Below are 16,741 nucleotides of genomic sequence, written 5' to 3' on the forward strand. Positions count from 1 at the left end.
CTAAAAATAACTACACTGAAGGGGACTGTTTGGGACCTATTTCTCTGAATTTAAAACTTTTTAATGGAATATACACTGTACTATATTCCTCATGTGTTTCCAGTACAAGTGAGGCTTGAAGGACATGCCCAGATCTACTGCCTGATACATTTGTGGCTGAAGAGATTTCACTCCTACCACCTGGCTCACCTGAAGAGTGTGTGTCAGTCCCAACCCCTATGTGCTCAGGAGAAATGAATTCAATGTATTCACTTGTGGTTAAGATCATTATGATTATTCCAGCTCTTGAGAGTATCTTCATTTCTTTCTCTTTGACTGAGTAATACAAGTGACCCAGGGTTTGTCCAGAGCACACATCCTCAGCTAATAAGTGCTACCACTTTCAGGGACATTGTCTCACATTATGCTTTTATGAATTGTTTCAGTTTATAATTTATCAGTCTGCAAATTTCTTATTTTCTTCTGTTCTGGTTTATGACTTTTTAGTAAAGATATTTTTCTTTCATACCTTAGTTTTTTTGTTTGTTTGTTTGTTTGTTTTGGGGGGGGTGTTATTTTCACTTCTACGATGAATGTCAAGTACAATTATGATCTATCATCATAGAGTTTACAAATATTGTCTGAATCCCAACCTTTCTATGCTTTCCGAGGGACAGCATAATGGTAGAAAATCACGCTTTGACCAATATTGGCTTATAAGTACATTGTTGCCCATGGCCTTGAAAGAAAGACTGCTTGACTTTGTGGTTCCAGTTTGCATGTTTGATCCCAGCATATATGGGGATATAGGAAGCATCTAATTTTTTTCTTCTCTTTCACATGATGTCTCTCTGAATCTCTCTCTTCCTCCCCCCCCCCCTCTTGCACTTTCTCTCAAAATATCCTCAGATAAGGATTACCAAAAAAATCCAAACTTTCACTTGGTGCCCTGAGATGGGGCCTCTGCCTGCACAGCTACCCTTTGCTCACTCTTTCCTGCCTTTTCCTGGGATGTTCCCAGTGTAGGTAGGCACACTGTGTCCTTTCCAGGGTTTGACATGGAGGATGCCCATGCAAGGCCCTGAGGGAAATTTGAGTTCTGTGTTGCCAGATATGTGCAGGCCAGGGCTCCTGTCTCCATCCAGAGGTCTATCCAGCCTGTTCTTCCTCATCCCCCAAGCACATGGCCTGCTGCAAATGAACTTACTTCAGTATTTGTTAGAATCCCCCTGATGCTTTGGGCCCCAAAATCAGTTCACCTTTAGAAAATTCTGCCTCCAGCCAACCCATTCATACCCATGAGACCCACTGGTGTTTAAGTATTTTTTTTTTTCATTTTAGGGATTATTTTGCACTTTAATTTTTTTTTAAAACTAAAGCATACCTCTCCTCTATTCCCTCACCCAGCCATTTCTGGAGGTAGCATGGATTCTCTAGGAAATGGTGCTCTGTATTTTTAATGGTGAAAACATACTGCAATACAAGCATTTCCAGAAGATGATATTTGGTCTCAATGTAATTCCACATTCAGAGAATGAATTGTAGTTGGTGTGCCCCCTCCCTAAGTTTTGCCTGTGCATACGGAACCTGAAGCGAGGTGATAGTTCCTGGATTCTGGGTAATAGTGTGGTGCTGGAGTGTGTGGTTGAGGGGCTCAGAGGTTGAATGCCTGTGAACGTCTTTCTGCCAGCTCATGATCCAGGTTACTTGATTGGGTAGTGTGAGGGAAGACTGTAGGAATGAGAACTTGAATCAGGCTGGTTGGCGACATAAGGGACACATAGAAAGACTGAGCCTGTCAATACTGTTGAGCCCAACTGTTTCAGACACCCTAAATACAGAGTCCCCTGTGCTTGGGAACTGGCATTCTAATGGAGGACAGTGCAAATAGAATGGACCAGGATACATATGACAAGTGACAGCAGCTTTTGGGGGAAAAGAAACCAGCATGAGTCAATGGGATCTTCACTGAGAAAGTCTGGGAAGGGGTTGTAAGCTCCAGGTAGAAGCCTACAGGGCGCATGTCCTGTGAATTTGCTAGCTGTAGGAAGGTCACTCTGGCTGGTTTTAACATCAAATATCAGAAAGTGGTAAAAAAAAAAAAAAAAAAAAAAAAAGTGAAATAATTGGTGGCCAAGTAGGAAAAGGTTTTGTGCACCTCAGCCTCAGCCACACTGAAAATACAATTAAATCAAAGAACATCCACCTGGTATTAAACTACATGCAGCTGATGAGGCATTTTACAACAAGGAGGGGCAGAGGATGACTAGAGAACAGGAAGAAGTGGGAAGTGGGCTTGAGAGGGACAAGAGCAGGAGGAGAAAGCTTGTGTTCCTCTATAGCTGCATTCCTTCAGGATGCGGATAACGCCAAACAGTGTAAAGGAAAAGCCACAGGGCAGCTGGCTGCTGGGGAAACTGGACTAAAATCAAAAGCCCTGAATGGCTGCCCGATGAAAGAAGGGCCAAACACCAAGTTGCAGGGGAGAGACAAAAGTACAGTTTCCTTCTTTCGTTTTGGTTTTGTCTTCGCTTTTATTCTCTAAACCCAGAACACAGGCCTTTTCTATTGCAAACACTCACCTATGGCTTTGGAGCAGGGAGAGGGGCACAGACTTGAGGTGCAAAAACCACACCTCATCACCTTGTTGCCTTAGTTTACACCAACAACAGGCCCAGGTTCCCGAATGCTCCCTGCATAGTCCCACCATCGCCTCTTTACAAGGTGGTACTGTCCCCTATCATCCTCTTCCCCATCACCCATGTGCCACCAGGAGGGACTCACCATTCTGAGCACTGGGACCTGGGTGGCAGGACCTGAGAGGCCAGCTCCCCAGGGTGGAGGGTTCAGGGTGGTCAGGCTGCAGGGAAGCTGAGAGCAGAGAGGAACCAGGAGGCATGGAGACACCAATCTCGGGCTGTTGGGGCTCCAGGTGCCTCAGACACACCCTGTACCCCAGGCCTCCTCCTGCTCCCAACCATTGCCCTGAAGCCTGTGACTCTGTTAACACAGACCTACATTGTTAAAATGGCTACCTGGAGGAGTAAGGCAGAAATCCCACCCTACTGAATGTGCAGACACAAAAATGCCCTTATCTCTGCCCACATGAGTGCCATGCCTTCTGGGTAATGTAGTTTTCTCAAACACTGGGTAATGTAGTTTTTCTCAACCGCCCATGGAGTATGGGCATTCCAGCCAATGACTTAGGTGAATAAAGGTGTTGTGGCCCAGCAAATGACACCTTGAGAGGGAGAAGATAGGACCAGAGTCCTGGTTAACTGGAGCAGATGAAGAGATCTCTGAGGGTAAGAAGGTGAGAGGAATGCAAGAGATCCACCAAAGTATATATACAGAGGTTAGTATCTAGACATCCACAATACTATGACCAATAAAAATATATCTATTTCCTTAAATTTTAAAATATATACCCCTAGCTGGTGTAGCTCAGTGGTTGAGCCTTGACCTATGAATCAAGGCTCATACTTTTTTATCATACGTCCTGATACTTTTTTATTCTTATTATTAATTTGTAAATTATTTATTGTTTAAAGTATCAATATTACATATAACTCCTCCTCCCCCTTCCCCCATTGAGCTCTTTCCAGCAACCCAAAGCCTCTGCACATGTCCTTAACCCTCTCCCTCTTAGCATCAGGGTCCATTGACAATGCTTATATGAATTGGGTGATCCCTTACCCTTCTCCCTCCCTTGAATTCCATGTGAAGTTTGACAGTCAGTTCAATGCTGCTATATCTTTAAATCTATTTCTGTTAATCAGTTTATGCTATTCATTATATTTAACAAATTATGAGGTCATATGATACTGGTTCTTTTCTGGTCAGGACTCATACATGAGTTGCAGGTTCAATTTCCAATGGGGGGGGGTGGAGTCATGCATGAGGCAACTCATCAGCAATTCTCTTTCAACATTGATCTCTCTCTCTCTCTCTCTCTCTCTCTCTCTCTCTCTCTCTCTCTCTCCCTTCCAATCTCTAAAATCAATAAAAATATTTTAAACAAAGTATATACATATATGCATAGGTCATGGACTAGAAGCAGTGGGAAACTAAAAACAGTGGAAGCAGGGTAGGAAGATCAAATGTTGGAAATTGGGAACATTATAATAGAATCCCCAAGAAAAAGTAATGGTGTGCACAGCCCGTGGGGCTCAGTGGCTGGGCATGTACGCATCAACCAACATATCATTGGTTTGATTCCAGATCAAGGCACATACCCACTTTGGGAGCTCAATCTCCATAGGGGGAATGCTGGAAGAAGCTGGTCAATGATTCTCTGTAATCGATGTTTCTTCCTCTCTAACAAATAAAAAAATTTTTTCAAAAAGTGAAGTGTTAAGATCAATTTGACTTAACAACAACAAAGTGATTGTGAGCCATCATGTTTTCTTCCAAGTCTTGTAAGCAAATCCATGCCTTTGTCTGCCTTTACACAGGATGTCCCAGCCATAACTTTTAGGAACCACCAGTTATTTTGAGACCCAATTTCAGTGTCAAACAGTACTTTATGTGTACATGTCAGCAATGATAATTCAGTTCTGGATGGTGGGCAAATGGTGGTAATGCAAGTCCAACCCTCTGTGACTTGGTCTTGGGCAAGGTACAGTGATACACAGCTGCTGACTGCTATTGTGGTAAGGTTTCAACAACGACTTCCATCTGTGGACTGCTTCATTTCAGTCTTCATGGTTGGAGGAGTCTTGCCAATACCTCTCTGTTGCCAGAATGCAAATGGTCTTGGTCTTATTTTCTGAAAATATACCATCATATTCTCAACCAAAAGTTAATAAAGGAATATTTTCTACAAATCTGACTTGGGACCTTTTTAATATTCCTCTGACTTGTTTTGAAACCATGTATGTTTTTCATGTCATAGAATAACATATAAGATTGTGTCCGTGACTTCTCTCAAGTGTCATTTCCAGTTGTGTCCTTTGAGAGCTCAGCAGTGGTGACAGAGTAGTGTGGCTGAAGGGAGATCTGGGGAGTCACAGCAGTGCATTGTTAGCGTGAGCCTTGTGCTTTCCAGAGTGAAGGCTTGGGAATGGAGCAATGGGGAATCACAGCAGTGAATGAGGAGTGGGAGGCTTGAAGTGTGACAGCTGAAGACCTGAAGGTGTCACAGTCGTATGTGGGCAGTGAGAACCATGTATTGACAGAGTGGAAAGTTATCAGCCGGATTTTGGAGGGTTATATTAGCAAGTGGAAGCCCTGTGCTGTCACGTTGGATTGTGGATAGGGAGCCCCCTGAATCGTCACAGTGAAGTGTTGGATGTAGGAGCCCTGGATGGATTGAAATAGAAAGTGGACAGTAGAAGCCAAGAGGTTCACCAATGAAAGATGTGCTTGAAAGCTTCGAATATTTCACAGTGAAGTAAGGAGAGCAAGTGTTCTCAAGTTTTACATTTGTGTGTAGTCATCAGACTTGAAGTGTGAGAATGGAAAATGTGCAGTGGGAATGGTAAAGGAAACCATGGGAACTGGATGCCTTGAGGCATCACGGTGGATGGGGGGCTAGAAGGACACCTCAGATGTCACATTACAATCTGCCCTGTGAGAGCCATGAAACATAAGTGTGGAGTGTGGACATTGGGCTCTATGGAGTGATACAGGAGAGAATTGTCCAAAGAAGTCGTGGGTTAAGACAGATGATAATGGGCAACTAGTACTATTGGATATTACTGTGGGGTGAGGGCATTTGGAGGCATGGTGTGTTATGGTCATAAAAGATATTGAGATTCTTGGCATGTCAGAATGCAATGTGTGGAGTGGTCGGCAAGGGATTCTCAATAGAATGTGGACAGTGGGATGGTTGAAGGTATCAGAGCAGAGTGAGTGCAGTGACGGCCATGGAGAATGATGTTTGTGTCAATCCGAAGAGCCATTGCGAGTCACAGCAGAGCTTTGTCAGTATGTCCCCTGGGGTGTCCACGTGGGTGTTTCAATGAGGGTTCTTTTGTGTCACTGTAGAATGTTGGAAACATAAGCCCAGAATGTTTGGCAAACGTGTACGTGTAGTATGGGACCCCTGTGGGAAGGGGGTATTGAAATCTCATCAGCTTGGCAGAGGAAGACGTAGTGCCGTACAGTAATGAGTGTAGTCTGGAGCCCAAGAAGGTCACACAGGGTTGTAGGAATTGGGTCTCCAGGATGTCACAGAAGACTGTTGATGCCATGCCGGTGGAGGACTCATGCTGTGACAGAGCAGTGTGATCAGTGAAAGACCACGGGTGTCCAGTGCGGTGTCTGCAGGGGGAGCACTGTGTGTGTCAGTGTGGATGGTGGGCAATGTACCCCTGGAGTAGTACTGTGATGTGTTGGCAGTGAAATATCTCGGTGTCAGAGGGGAATGTGGGCAGATGGGGCCCAACCTTGTGACTGTAGAGCTATGGCATTGTCATTGCTAGAGCATTGCAGTGGCATCTGTGCCTTGAAAACGCTTGTTGTCCTTGAGGAGGGTGGGAATTTGGAGCTTTGGTTTGAGGTTGAAGTGAGGGTTTTGGGAGGAGTGTAGTGTGGGTAGTGGGCATCCTTGCATGTCACAGGGGATCATAAAAAGTCGGATCACTGCAGTGAAAACATGATTGGAACGTGGGCTACATTTTCGTATCACATAGAAGTGTAGGCAATGGGAGCCGTACATTTTCACACTGGAATGTGTGCTGTGTGAGTGCTGAACGTGTTCCTGATGTGTTTTCATTGTGTGACATGTGGGGGATCATAGTGTAGTGTGTATTAGGAGCCCAGCAGACTCACAGAGTTATGATGGCCACAAGAGACCCAATGTGTCACATGGTAGAGGGATGTTACAATTGATGGGTTCAAGGATAGATTCTGGCCTTGTGTTTTGTGGCTGAGTGTTTAGTGCAAGCATGTCAAACTCGTGGTCCCTGGGCTGCATAAGGCTCACAAACCCCACAACCAATATTTTTGCAGCCTAGCCAATATAATGTTATGTAAGAATTGTTTTAATAAAAACTTCATAACCTAATTTTTATAATATCCTGTTATACATAATTATTAATAAGGAATTACAATGTTGATTAATGACTTATTACTGTAATCTTATTGTATTTATTTCCCTTACATGCCTTACACATACCAGCAGAGAATATTTTCACAGCCCATTGCCATATCTTTAGTCTTGTAATGACTTGTTTGGGAATATTTAACTTTCATAAAACAAGAAAAGTAGGTTTATTTGTGTTACACTCATTAATTTGTGTAGTTATTTAGTATCTGGTAAATTAATGTTCAAGAAAAAATATTCATTTTTATTAAAATGTTTTATAATTTTATGTTAATGATTACTCATTTATTTTGGCCCTTTGTATTCAGCATGTCTCTACTGAAATAAATCTATGTTTCTAAGAAAATGGAAGCTTCTGCTTTTTTTTTATGGTCCATCTCCTCAGGAGATGATTTATAACAAGAAAAATTCTGCACATTGGGCTCCATTGGGACCAACCACAGAGGGTAAAATGGGAGTCCTGAATGTGTACCAGTGGACATTGGCAGTGTGAGTCCTGGGGTGTCAATGGGAAAGATGGACAGAAAGGAACTGCAGGTTTCTCAGTACAGTGGAGCCAGTGTAAGATCTAAAGATATCACTGTATAATGTGGCTTTCAGTACCCCTCAGGTACCCAAGGGGGTTGAGGTCAGTGGTGGCCCATTGGAGTGGGCAGCGGGAGTCCTGTGCTGTCACTGTAGTGTGTTGTAAGGCCAGCAGATGGATGGGACTGTGTGGTCTTCCGCAGACCTTTTCTAGCCCTGCGGTGTTTGTTATTTGGAGACCCTAGAATGTCATATATGATTGTGTCCCTGGCTTCTCTCAGGTGTCACTTCCAGTTGTGTCCTTTGAGAGCTCAACAGTGGTGACAGAGTAGTGTGGGTGAAGGAAGATCTGGGGAGTCACAGCAGTGCATTGTTAGCGTGAATAGATGGCATAGTCATCTCTAGAGCGTCACAGTAGAGCCTGTGCCTGGAAACAGTTTGTTGTCCTTGTGGAGGTTGGGCATTCGGAGCTTTGGTTTAAAATTGATATGAGGGCATTGGGAGAGCTCTGGGGACCCAGATGTGCTTGAAAGCTCCGAACATTTCATAGCGAAGTAAGGAGAGCGAGTGTTCTCAAGTTTTACATTTGTGTGTTGTCATCAGACTTGAAGTGTGAGAATGGAAAATGTGCAGTGGGACCATCTGGGAATGGTAAAGGAAACCGTGGTAACTGGATACCTTGAGGCGTTATGGTGCATGGGTGACTAGAAAGACACCTCAGTTGTCACATAACAATCTGTCCTGTGAGAACCATGAAACATAAGAGTGGAGTGTGGACATTGGGCTCTCTGGAGTGTTACAGGGCAGAATTGTCCAAAGAAGTCTGGGTTAAGACAGATGATAATGGGCAACTAGTACCATTAGATATTACTGTGGTGTGGGCATTTGGATGCATCATTGTTATGGTCATAAAAGGAATTGAGTTTTTGGCATGTCACATGGAATGTGGGGATCGGTCAGCACGAAATTCTCAATAGAAAGCGGGATGTGAACAATAGAAAGTAGGTGTCAGAAAAGATTGAGTACAGTGACGGTCATTCGGATTAATGTTTGTGTGAGTCTAAAGAGCCATTATGAGTCACAGTGGAGCTTTGTTAGTATGTCCCCTGGGGTGTTCACATGGTGTTTTTAGTGAAAGTTCTTTCTTGTCACTAGACCGTTGGTAACATTAGCCCAGAAAAGTGTATGTGTAGCGGGATACCTGTAGTGAGACAGTGGAAAGGGGGTATTGAAATCTCATCAGCTTGGCAGTGGAAGACATAGTGCCATACAGTAATGGGTGTAGTCTGGAGCCCTAGAAGGTCACACAGGATTGTAGGAATTGGGTCTCCAGGACGTCACAGAAGACTGTTGATGCCAAGCCGGTGGTGGACTCAGGCTGTGACAGAGCAGTGTGATCAGTGGAAGACCACGGGTGTCCAGCGCGGTGTCTGCAGGGGGAGCACTGTGTGTGTCAGTGTGGATGGTGGGCAATGTACCCCTGGAGTAGCACTGTGATGTATTGGCAGTGAAATATCTTGGTGTCAGAGGGGAATGTGGGCACACAGGGCCTAACCTTGTGACTGTGGAGCGATGAGATTGGGGATTTTCTAGAATAGGAATTTTCTAGAAATCTAAAGAGAGGACTTCTAGAATCCTTGGAAGAGAGAATTTGTGGAATTTTGTAGAGGAGAGGACATATAGAATTCAGCAGAATAGATAATTTTTAGAATGCTGTAGAACAGAGAACTTCAGGAATCCTGTGGAATAAGAAACATCCAAAATTCTGTGGAAGAGTGGACTGCTAGAATTCTGTGGAATAGGGGATTTCTAGAATTCACTGAAAGAGATGATTTCTAGAATTGGAGGTAGAAACGATTTATACAAATCTGTGGAATAGATTATTTCTAGGTTTCTGTGGAATAGGAGATTTCTGGGATTCTGAGGAGGAGAGGCCATCTGGAACTCTGTAAAATAGGGGATTTCTCAAATTGGGAGAAAGGGAGGACTTCTAGAATTCTGAGAAATAGGGGATATCTATAATTTGGAGGAAGGGAGAACAGCTAGAATTCTGTGGAAGACAGTATTTCTAGAAATCTGAGAAAGAGAGAACTTACAGAATTCTGTGAAATAGACCATTTCTAGAACTCTGTGGAATAGAGTTCTTACATAATTCCGTGGAATAAAGCATTTCCATAATTCTGTGGAATAGGAGATATCTACTATTCTGTGGAAGAGGTTACGTGTAGAATTTCTAGAATTCTACAATTCTGTGGAATAGGGAATTTCTAGAAATCTGAAGAGAAGACTTCTAGAATTCTGTGGAAGAGAGTATTTCTAGAATTTTGTGGAAGGGAGGCCATATAGAATTCAGCAGAATAGATAATTTTTAGAATTATGTGGAAGAAGAGTAATTCAGGAATCCTGTGGAATATAGAATATCCAGAATTCTGTGGAAGAGTGGAGCTCTAGAATTCTGTGGAATACGGGATTTCTAGAATTCTGTGGAAGAGATTATTTCTGTAATTTGAGGGAGGAAGGATAGGATATTTCTAGAAATGAGGAAGAGAGGACTTATAGGAATGAGGGGAATAGAGTATTTATAGATTTCTGTGGAATAGGAGATTTTGGAATTCTGAGAAAGAGAGGATATCTGGAATTCTGTAGAATAGTGGATCTCTCAAATTGGGAGGAAGGTAGGACTTCTAGAATTCTGTAGAATAGGTGATTTCTAGAAATCTGACAAAGAGAGAACTTACAGAATTCTGTGGAATGAAGGATTTCTATTATTCTGTGGAATAGGGGATTTGTAGAATTCTGTGGAAGAGATTATATGAAGAATTATGTGGTTGAGAGGCTTTCTAGAATTCTGTGGAATAGGAGATTTCTAGAATTTTATGTAAAACAGAATTTTTAGAATTCTTTGGAATAGGGGATTTCTAGAATTCTGTGGAATAGATGTCTAGAATTATAAGGGAAGATGTATAAGAATCTGTGGAAGAGAGGTTTTCTAGAATTCTGTGGAATAGAAGATTTCTAGAATTCTGTAGGATAGAGTACTTACAAAATTCCATGGAATAGAGCATTTCTATAATTGTGTGGAATAGGAGATTTCTACTATTCTGTGGAAGAGATTACTTGTAGAATTCTGTGGCAGAGAGAATTTCTAGAATTCTGTGGTATAGGGGATTTCTAGAAATCTGATGAAGAAAGGACTTCTAAAATTCAGAGGAAGAGAAGATTTTTAAAATTCTGTGGAAGAAAGGATTTATAGAATTCTATGGAAGAGAGGATTTCTAGAATTCTATGGAAGATAGGGTTTCTAAAATTCTGTGGAAGAAAGGACTTCTGGAATTCTGTGGAATAGTGAAGTTCCAGAATTCTGTGGAAGAGTGGACTTTTAGAATTCTAGAAATCTGAGAGAAGAAATTTTGAATTCTCTGGAAAGGAGGATTTCTAGAATTCTGTGTATTATAGGTCTTACAGAATTCTGTGGAAAAGTTGACTTCTAGAATTATGTAGAATAAGGGATTTGTAGAATTTAGAGGAAAGAAAGACTTCTATAATTCTGTGGAATAGGGGATTTCTAGAATTTTGCGGAAGAGAGAATTTTTAGTAATTTGTGGAATATGGGAGTTCTAGAATTATTTAGAAAAGAGCTTTTTATAATTGAGAGGACTGTTAGAATTCATTGTAATAGGGGATGTCTAGAACTCTATGGAATAGAGGACATCTAGAATTCTGTATAATAGGGGATTTCTAGAATTCAGAGGAACAAGGACTTCTAGAATTCTGTGGAATAGGGGATTTATAGAAATCTTAAGAGAGAACTTCTAGAATTCTGTGGAAAAGAGGATTTCTAGAATTTTGTGGAAGAGCGGCCTTCTAGAATTCAGCGGAATATAGGACTTTTAGAATTCTTTGGAAGAGAGAACTTCAGGAATCCTGTGAAATAAGAAACATCCAGAATTCAGTGGAAGAGTGGACTTTTATAATTCTACAAATCTGAGAGAGGACTTCTAGAATTTGGTGGAAGAGAGGATTTCTAGAGTTCTGTGGATGAGAGATCTTATAGAATTCTGTGGAATAGAAGATTTAGAATTCCCTGAAAGAAATGATTTATAGAATTCTCTTGAAGAGAGGAATTGAAGTATTCTGTGGAAGAATTTCTATCATTCTGTGGAATAGATGATTTATAGAAGTCTGTGGAAGAGAGGATTTCTAGAATTATGTAGAAGAGTTGACTTTGAGTTGATTTCTAGAATTGTGTAGAATGGGGGATTTCTAGAATTCAGGGGAAAGGAGGACTTCTACAATTCTTGCATAGGGATTTTCTAGAAATCTGAAGAGAAGAATTCTAGGGTTCTGTGGACGAGAGGATTCCTAAAATATTGTGGGAGAGAGGACATATATAATTCAGCGAAATAGGGACTTTTTAGAATTTGGGGAAGAGAGGACTTCAGGAATCCTGTGGAATATGGAACATCCAGAATTCTGTGGGAGGGTGGACTTCTAGAATTTTGTGGAATACGGATATGTAGAATTCTGTGGAATAGATTTCTTGTAGAATTCTGTGGATGAGAAGCTTTCTAGAATTCTGTGGAATATATTTCTAGAATTTTGAGTGAGGTTGTATAGAAATCTGTTGAAGATAGTATTTCTAGAATTCTGTGGAATAGAAGCTTTCTAGAATTCTATAGAATAGAATAGTTACAAAATTCCATGGAATAGCACATTTCTATAATTCTGTGGAATAGAAGATTTCTACTATTCTGTGGAAAAGATTACATTTAGAATTCTGTGGCAGAGAAAATTTCTAGAATTGTGTGGAATAGGGGATTTCTAGAAATCTGAGTTAGAAAGGACTTCTAGTATTCATTGGAAAAGAAGATTTTTAGAATTTTGTAGAAGAAAGGATTTATAGGATGCTGTGGAATAGAGGATTTCTAGAATTGTGTGGAATAGAAGGGTTCTAAAATTCTGTGGAAGAAAGGACTTTGTGAATTCTGTGGAATAGTGAAATTCCAGAACTTAATGGAAGAGTGGACTTTTAGAATTCTAGAAATTTGAGAGAAGACTTCTAGAATTCAGAGGAAGAGAGGATTTCTAGAATTCTGTGGATGAGAACTCTTATAGAATTCTGTAGAATATAGGACTTGTACAATTTTGTGGAAGAGATGAATTCTTGAATTCTGTAGAATAAGGTATTTCTAGAATTTGGAGGACAGGAGAACTTCTACAATTCTGTGGAATAGGGGATTTCTAGAATTTTCTGGAAGATGAAATTTTTAGAAATCTGTGGAATATGGGAGTTTTAGAATTCTTTAGAATAGAGCTTTTCTATAATTCAGAGGAAGAGAGGACTGTTAGAATTCTTTGTAATAGGGAATTTCTAGAACTCAATGGAATAGAGGACTTCTACAATTCTGTGGAATAGGGATTTTCTAAAAATCTGAAGACAGTACTTCTAGAATACTGTGGAAGAGAGTGTTTCTAGAATTTTGTGGAAGAGAGGCCATATAGAATTCAGTGGAAAAAATATTTTGAGAATTCTGTGGATGAGAGGTCTTCAGAAATCCTGCGGAATACGGAACATCCAGAATTCTGTGGTACAGTGGACTTCTCGAATTCTGTGGAATAGGGGATTTCTATCATTCAGTGGAATAGATGATTTATAGAATTCTGTTTTAGAGAGGATTTCTAGAATTCTGTGGAATAGGGGACTTCTAGAATTTTGTATAAAAAAGAATTTTTAGAATTCTGTGGAATAGGGGATTTCTAGAAATCTGAGAAAGAGATGACTTACAGAATTCTGTGGAATAGAGGATTTCTAGAACTCTGTGGAATAGGGGATTTGTAGAATTCTGTGGCAGAGATTACTTTAAGAATTCTGTGCATGAGAGGATTTCTAGAATTCTGTGGAATAGGAGATTTCTAGAATTTTGTGGAATAGGAGTTTGTAGAATTCTGTGAAAGAGATTACTTATAGAATTCTGTGGATGAGAGACTTTTTAGAATTTTGTGGAAATGAGAATTTTTAGAATTCTGTGGCATAGGGGATTTCTAGAATTCTGTGGAATAGATTTCTAGAATTCTGAGGGAGGATGTATAGAAATCTGTGGAAGAGAGAATTTCTAGAATTCTGTGGAATAGAATCTTTCTAGAATTATGTGGAATAGATTACTTACAAAATTCCGTGGAATAGAGCATTTCTATAATTCTGTGGAAGAGTAGGTTTCTACTATTGTGTGGAAGAGATTACTTGTAGAATTCTGTTACAGAGAGAATTTCTAGAATTCTGTGGAATTGGGGATTTCTAGAAATCTGAGGAAAAAAGGACTTCTTGAATTCGGTGAAAAAGAGGATTTCTAGAATTCTTTGGAAGAACGGATTTATATAATTCTGTGGAATAGAGCATTTATAGAATTCTGTGTTTTCTAAAATTCTGTGGAAGAAAGGACTTCTGGAATTGTGTGGAATAGTGAAAATGCAGAATTCTGTGGAAGAGTGGACTTCTAGAATTCTACAAATCTGAGATAAGACATTTGGAATTTGGTAGAAAGTTAGATTTCTAGAATTCTGTGGATGAGAGGTCTTACAGAATTTTGTGGAAGAATTGACTTCTATAATTTTGTAGAATAGGGGATATCTATAATTCAGAGGACAGGAGGACTTTTACAATTCTGTGGAATAGGGGATTTCTAGAATTTTGTGGAAGAGAGAATTTTTAGAAATCTGTGGAATGTGGGAATTCTAAAATTCTTTAGAAAAGAGCTTTTCTATAATTGAGAGGAAAGGAGGACTTTTACAATTCTTTTTAATAAGGGCTGTCTAGAACTCTATGGAATAGAGGACATCTAGAATTCTGTATAATAGGGGATTTCTAGAATTCAGAGGAACAAGTACTTTTAGAATTCTGTGGAATAGGGGATTTCTAAAAATCTTAAGAGAGGACTTCTAGAATTCTGTGGAAGATAGGATTTCTAGAATTCTTTGGAAGAGAGGACTTAAGGAATCCTGTGAAATGGGGAACATCCAGAATTCAGTGGAAGAGTGGACTTTTAGAATTCTACAAATCTGATAGAGGACTTCTAGCATTTGGTGGAAGAGAGGATTTGTAGAATTCTGTGGATGAGAGGTCTTATGGAATTCTGTGGAATAGAAGATTTAGAATTCCCTGGAAGAAAGGATTTATAGAATTCTGTGGAAGAGAGGACTTGTAGAATTCTGTGGAACAATTTCTGTCATTCTGTGGAATAGATTATTTATAGAATTCTGTCGAAGAGTTGACTTCTAGAAATCTGTAGAATAGGGGATTTCTAGAATTTGGAGGACAGGAGGACTAATACAATAATGTGGAATAAGGATTTTCTAAAAATCTGAAGAGTAGACTTCTGGTATTCTGTGGAAGAGAGGACTTCTAGAATTTTGTGGAAAAGAGGCCATATAGAATTTAGGGGAAGAGAGTACCTTTAGAATTCTGTGGAAGAGATGACTTCAGGAATCCTGTACAATACGGAACATCAAGAATTCTGTGGTAGAGTGGACTTCTAGAATTCTATGGAATAGGAGATGTCTGGAATTCTGAGGACGAGAGGATTTGTGGAATTCTGTAGAATAGGGGACTTCTGGATTTGGGAGCATGGGTGGACTTCTAGAATTCTGAGGAATAGGGGATTTCTAAAATTTGGAGGAAGGGGTGATACATAGAATTGTGTGGAATAGGGTATTTCTATAAATCTGAGAGAGGACTTACATAATTCTGTGGAATAGAGGATTTCTAGAACTCCATGAAATAGGGGATTTGTAGAATTCAGTGGAAGAGATTACTGATAGAATTCTGTGGATTACAGGCTTTCTAGAATTCTGTTGAATAGAGGATTTTTAGAATTCTTTAGAATAGAGCTTTTCTAGAATTTGTGGAATAAGAGAATTCTAGAATTTGGAGGACAGGAGGATTTCTACAATTCTGTGGAATATGGAATTCCTAGAATTCGGGGGAAAGGAGGACTTCTACAATTCTGTGCAATAGGAACTTTCTAGAAATCTGAAAAGAGGACTTCTAGAATTCTGTGGAAGAGAGGATTTCTGGAATTTTGTGTAAGAGAGGCCACATAGAATTCAGCAGAATAGAGGATTTTTAGAATGTGTTGAAGAGAAGACTTTAGGAATCCTGTGGAATATGGAACAGCTAAAATTCTATGGAAGAGAGGACTTGTAAAATTCTGTGGAATATGGGATTTTTAGAATTCTGTGGAGTAGGAGATTTCTGGAATTCTGTGGAATAGTGGGTTTCTAAAATTCCGTGGAAGAAAGGACTTCTGGAATTCTGTGGAATAGTGAAATTCCAGAAATCTGTGGAAGAGTGGACTTTTAGAATTCTAGAAATCTGAGAGAAGACATTTGGAATTTGGTGGAAAAGTGGATTTCTAGAGTTCTGTGGATGAGAGGTCTTACAGAATTCTGTGGAATAGTTGAATTCTAGAATTCTGTAGAATAGCGGGTTTCTAGAATTCGGAGGACAGGAGGACTTCTACAATTCTGTGGAATAGGGGATTTCTAGAATTTTGTGGGAGAGAGAATTTTTAGAAATCTGTGGAATGTGGGAGTTCTAGAATTCTTTAGAAAATAGCTTTTCTATAATTGAGAGGAAGGGAGGACTTTTAGAATTCTTTGTAATAAGGGATGTCTAGAACTCTATGGAATAGAGGACTTCTAGAATTCTGTATGATAGGGGATTTCTAGAATTCAGAGGAACAAGGTCTTCTAGAGTTCTGTAGAATATAGCATTTTTAGAATTCTTTGAAATAGAGGACTTCAGGAATCCTGTGAAATAAGGAACATCCAGAATTCAGTGTAAGAGTGGACTTTTAGAATTCTACAAATCTGAGAGTGGAATTCTAGAATTCGTTAGAAGAGAAGATTTGTAGAATTCTGTGGATGAGAGGTCTTATGGAATTCTGTGGAACAGAAGATTTAGAATTCCCTAGAAGAAAGGATTTATAGAATTCTGTGGAAGAGATGACTTGAAGAATTCTGTGGAAGCATTTCTATCATTATGTAGAATAGATGATTTATAGAATTCTGTGGAATGGAGGATTTCTAGAATTTTGAGGAAGAGAAGCCAAATAGAATTCAGCGGAATAGAGAATTTAGAGAATTCTGTGGAAGAGAGAACTTCAGGAACCCTGCGGAATATGGAATATCCAG

The 16,741-nt window shown here is 40.0% G+C and overlaps 1 protein-coding gene and 1 long non-coding RNA gene across 2 annotated transcripts in view; one reads left to right on the top strand and one right to left on the bottom strand.

The window, feature by feature from the left end:
- LOC311614433 (zinc finger protein 416-like) overlaps window positions 1–2,799 on the bottom strand; it is a 173,197-nt gene extending 170,398 nt beyond the window's left edge. The window contains exon 1 of the mRNA XM_084869277.1: window positions 2,764–2,799. Coding sequence (XP_084725403.1) covers window positions 2,764–2,766 — 3 coding nt within the window. The 5' untranslated portion in view covers window positions 2,767–2,799. The remainder of the gene's footprint in view (window positions 1–2,763) is intronic.
- The window catches only part of LOC311614488, a 350,039-nt gene that overhangs the window by 253,728 nt on the left and 79,570 nt on the right, over window positions 1–16,741 (top strand). The window lies entirely within an intron of this gene.

This window comes from Pipistrellus hanaki (assembly GCF_964339955.1).
Source record: "Pipistrellus hanaki genome assembly, chromosome: 21".
NCBI classification, from domain to species: domain Eukaryota; kingdom Metazoa; phylum Chordata; class Mammalia; order Chiroptera; family Vespertilionidae; genus Pipistrellus; species Pipistrellus hanaki.